Source organism: Oculina patagonica, chromosome 9, assembly GCF_052425735.1.
Source record: "Oculina patagonica isolate OP01 chromosome 9, crgOcupat, whole genome shotgun sequence".
In the NCBI taxonomy this organism is placed as follows: Eukaryota; Metazoa; Cnidaria; class Anthozoa; order Scleractinia; family Oculinidae; genus Oculina; species Oculina patagonica.
Genome location: NC_135766.1, coordinates 21,265,968 through 21,270,317, shown reverse-complemented (window position 1 = coordinate 21,270,317; position 4,350 = coordinate 21,265,968). Strand labels below are relative to the sequence as shown.

Genomic DNA, 4,350 nt, shown 5'->3' with positions numbered 1-4,350 from the left:
ACGCAGCGTCGCTAGCTTCTGTTATTCCAATCCCGTGATCAGCACGTGAAACAGCCAGCACGTGATCTCTACAGTACCGTCCTGTGTATTTACATTACTCTAACTCTATCGATACAAAATACCTTAAACGTTAACTTAGATTGGATGTGAAACACGACTTTCTGAGAAATTGATATCGTTCAGTGAATCCACATGTTTAAAGAGTATGACTTGTTCTGGGGGGACGTTGTCTCAGCATTATGACCAAAGTCATATTCAGTGTCAATGGAATTACTCGATCTCATTTTAAACGCAGCGTCGCTAGCTTCTGTTATTCCAATCCCGTGATCAGCACGTGAGCAGCCAGCACGTGATCTCTACAGTACCGTCCTGTGTATTTACATTACTCTAACTCTATTGATACAAAATACCTTAAACGTTAACTTAGATTGGATGTGAAACACGACTTTCTGAGAAATTGATATCGTTCAGTGAATCCACATGTTTAAAGAGTATGACTTGTTCTGGGGGGACGTTGTCTCAGCATTATGACCAAAGTCATATTCAGTGTCAATGGAATTACTCGATCTCATTTTAAACGCAGCGTCGCTAGCTTCTGTTATTCCAATCCCGTGATCAGCACGTGAGCAGCCACGTCCTCCTCCACCAATCATCATCACTGATCCATCCCAGCCCCCTTCACACCAGAAGCCGGTATTGTTAGCGCTTTGGATGTTTCCACTGCACTCAGCCTGTTGAAACCCGTCTGTTGACTTGTACTGACCGCCATATTGAACCGTGCAACTTCCCAAGCACTCATTTCTGGCCCAAACTTTACCATTTCTAAAGTCGCCATAACTTGTGATTTTTGATCGGAATGTTTGTCCAGCCAAACAGTTACTTGTGGTCTGTAACAAAGGAGTGTGACTGGGGTCATCACTGCGCGTGATCTTAAATTCTTTTCCGCTGACCAACCAAAAGGCCTGTGATATCATGTCAGTGTTACTTGACGGGCTGGTTGTTGTTCCCATGGTAACTTGCTGGTCATACCACCAGTAACCGGTGTCATTCATCCAATTCTGTTCATCACTGTTTGAGAATCGAGCAATAAGAGTCCATCCTTTGCTGTCATCCGTCATGTGACAGTACACCTAATGAGAGGCGAGCGAATTAAGCTTAGGACATGATTAATATTCTCTAAATCTGTAGATGTTTTGAAGAGGAAGGTCTAGTTATCACATACAATGTGCCCTATAACTTTTGATCAAGATTTAAGTGACTTTTTGTTAAACACATAGCGTTCATTCTGTCAATCGTTTATTAACTGCAACGTGTTGGACTGAAAAACTGACTAAACAGTTTTAAGCAGAGAATATCGAAATTGTTTGCTTAGGTAATTTTCAAGCTCAAGGTCCTTTAACTTTATTAATAAACAGTTGGTATTAACTAAAAATATAGGCCTGAATACCCCATAGAAAGAGAAATCGAGAGAGAACTATGCTTTTGAAGATAATGAGCTTCCTGTTATTAATATATTCCACAGGACACAATATCGATCATTGCACACGTTTCATTTACCACTTTGCAACACCACATTTGCATTGGGCCAAATTCTCCCAAATAAAAATACAAATATATGAAAAGAATAAGGGGAATTTTGATGTTAATCTGACAGGTCTCTGTTTTTAGCCCGCTGTACTAATAGACCGAATACGATTTGGTCTTGATTTAACTATAGGTTGATGATGGCTCTCTCGGCTTACCTTAAATGGCGTGCTTCCATTTGTTAACAGGTATTCTCCATTTGGTAACTTTTTGTTTGCTTTTGTTTGAGCCTCATCGCACGAAGAAGCATCTGAAAGATAATTACAAGTCTAAAAAGAAGCGCAGTAATTAAACAGTCATGTTATTTTTGCAAATTGTTTTTTGACCATTACAGCATTTTGATGACAGCTTTGTTATTAATTCTGTTTCACAGTCAGTATTTTTTCGTATTTGTCAGGGAAAAGATCAATCATGCATGAATAAAAACTACGTTTCAGTTAATTACTTCTTTAAAATGCCGCCAAATCTGCCACAGTCGTGGTCTTTAATATTCATATATAGAATAGGCAAACCTTAACACTCTTGTGATAGTCAACGTTATTTGTAGCTCTTCTACCATCTCTTACAACGTTTATTTGAAAACATTGACTTGTACTGAATTAGAGATCAGAACAATAATTGACATCATATTTTGGAGAGGCGTGCGTTGTAAAGGCGTACCATTATTCTATATTAAGTGCAAATTAAAACAGTCCCTTACCGATTTTCGTTTCACATTTATCTCCAGTCCAAGGTATCTTGCACGAACATGAAAATGTTTCTTTCCTTTCACCAGGCACACAAGAGCCGCCATTAAGGCAACCGGTCATGAGACATCCCTGAAAAGTTAAAGAAGAAGAAAAAACCATGAATGTCGAAGCGGGAAAACGACTGACAATTTTAAACAGCTGGTAAGAAGCTGTTTTATTATGAATTTTGCTCATCCTGCGTTTGCTTTAGTCTGCTTCCTGTGCACCTGTTCCCTTTCACGACGTTGAACAGAAAATCACACTAAGAAAACTATGATTTTGCACTCCTTTTAATTGTAAAACCAAAAATTTCAGTGCATTAAAGATTATTTTGCGACCTAAGTTAGTAATAAAACATAAGTTTTGACTAACGGTAGTCGAATTTTGATGTCAGCGTTTATACCAATACCTAATGTGCACCTGAATTATGCTTTTTCAGACTATCAAAATACTGTTTTAACAAACCACAGATTAAACGATTTGCTTGTAATATTCAGCTAACATTAAACAAACAGGAAATTATTGTGAATGTCAAAGCGGGAAAACGACTGACAATTTTAAACACCTCAGTGGTAAGAAGCTGTTTTAGTATGAATTTTGCTCATCTTGTGTTCGCTTTAGGCTCTTTCCTGTGCACCTTTCCGCTCTTACGTCAATGTACAGATAAGCACACTGCGAATGCTATTAGACGAAACATATTTCAAAGTAAAATGGACTTTTAGGAATTATTAACCACAGTTGAAGTGCGTTTAAGGATATTTTGTGACCTAAGTTAGTCCTGAAAATACTTAACACAACCTAAGTTAACTAACAGTTGTCGAATTGAGTTTATATCAATACTTTTCTAATGTGCACCTAGATTATGCTTTTTCAGTGTATCCAAATAATGTTAAAACAAACCATAAACTAAACGATTTGCTTGTGAAACTCAGCTAACATTAAACAAACAGAAAATTACCTTTAGCACCATAGAAAAAGTGACTCCTTGTTGCTCATGAAACTTGGTGTTTGCGTCGATCGCCCCGTGCTTGTTCAGTTCACAAGTTCCTTTGCCGTTCTTGACGGATGGCAGCTTAAAGTTTGTGGAAGTACACCAGGAATTTTTCAAACATGAATGACTGCAAGACATCAAACTGGGAGACTCAAACCGTTTAACAACGTGGCCTTTAAGCCTCTTATTTTCCCGCGTCGTCAAGAATGCTGAACGAGAAGGTGTAGATTCTTCTTTGGCGGCGAAAACGGCGATATTTATCATTCCTTGGAACAGGACAAAGAACAAAACCTTTTTGGCGTCCATTGCTGAACGAAAGTCGCCACGGAATGGAAAGACAAGCTAAATACCTTGCTTTAAACTTTGGTTTTGATCTTTCGCTAATATAATTGTAATTGTATGGTGAAATAAGACTTATCGATTGGTTCATTCTTATCGGCTAAATATTTGGAAGTGGCCGATTGGTTGTTGGAGTGATATGGCGTGGAGGGCGAGGGAAGAGGTATGGAAGTTGGTACTCGTCGTAAATGTTTGAAAGAGACCTTTCGAAGAAAAGCAGAATCTCGTGTTTGGGGTGATTTCACACTGAAAAGCATCAGTGGCACCAAAATACACAATATCGATTAATATCTCTGTCAGACTATCCGTGGGTAGCACCCCTGGTATTAATTAAAAGTTATGCCTCTCGTATACGAAGATTAATCTTTTTTTTTAATATCTACGGTAAAAGGTGCTTTAAACTTGTTCTAAATTATTTTGAAAGAACTTTTTTTACTGCAGTTTATTGATACACACTCGCAGTCACTGGGGAGGTTCAAATTGAACGGTCCTATTCATATATATATATATATATAAAATAACACCGGTTAAATAATTCGCTCTATAATAAAATGCAAGCAATTTAACCAGTTGACAATCCATATGTGCGAGAAATTCACCTGGAAAACTGCGACAGTTTTGTGACAGTTAAAGGGACTGTGTCACGGCTAGTTGATTTTTTTTATTATGTTTTTCCAAATACTCGCTATTAAGCTTCATGTTTGCAAA

General features: G+C 37.9%; 1 protein-coding gene across 1 annotated transcript; it reads right to left on the bottom strand.

Moving 5' to 3' along the window:
• Positions 1–440: 440 nt before the first annotated feature.
• On the bottom strand, positions 441–3,609 carry LOC144666374 (uncharacterized). The gene is made up of 4 exons (XM_078527799.1): positions 3,271–3,609; positions 2,285–2,402; positions 1,743–1,834; positions 441–1,130 (listed from the first exon to the last, which is right to left on the bottom strand). Exons 1-4 carry the CDS (start codon positions 3,607–3,609, stop codon positions 468–470), a joined length of 1,212 nt encoding a protein of 403 aa, XP_078383925.1. The 3' UTR covers positions 441–467.
• Between the last annotated feature and the right edge of the window lie 741 nt (positions 3,610–4,350).

Excerpts from the sequence above, each read along its gene's own strand:
- LOC144666374 (XM_078527799.1), bottom strand. The coding sequence starts at position 3,609 with ATGGACGCCAAAAAGGTTTTGTTCTTTGTCCTGTTCCAAGGAATGATA. Across the intron at positions 1,835-2,284 it reads TAAATGTGAAACGAAAATCG|ATGCTTCTTCGTGCGATGAG; the intron begins GTAAGGGACTGT and ends ATTATCTTTCAG. Across the intron at positions 1,131-1,742 it reads ATGGAAGCACGCCATTTAAG|GTGTACTGTCACATGACGGA; the intron begins GTAAGCCGAGAG and ends GCCTCTCATTAG.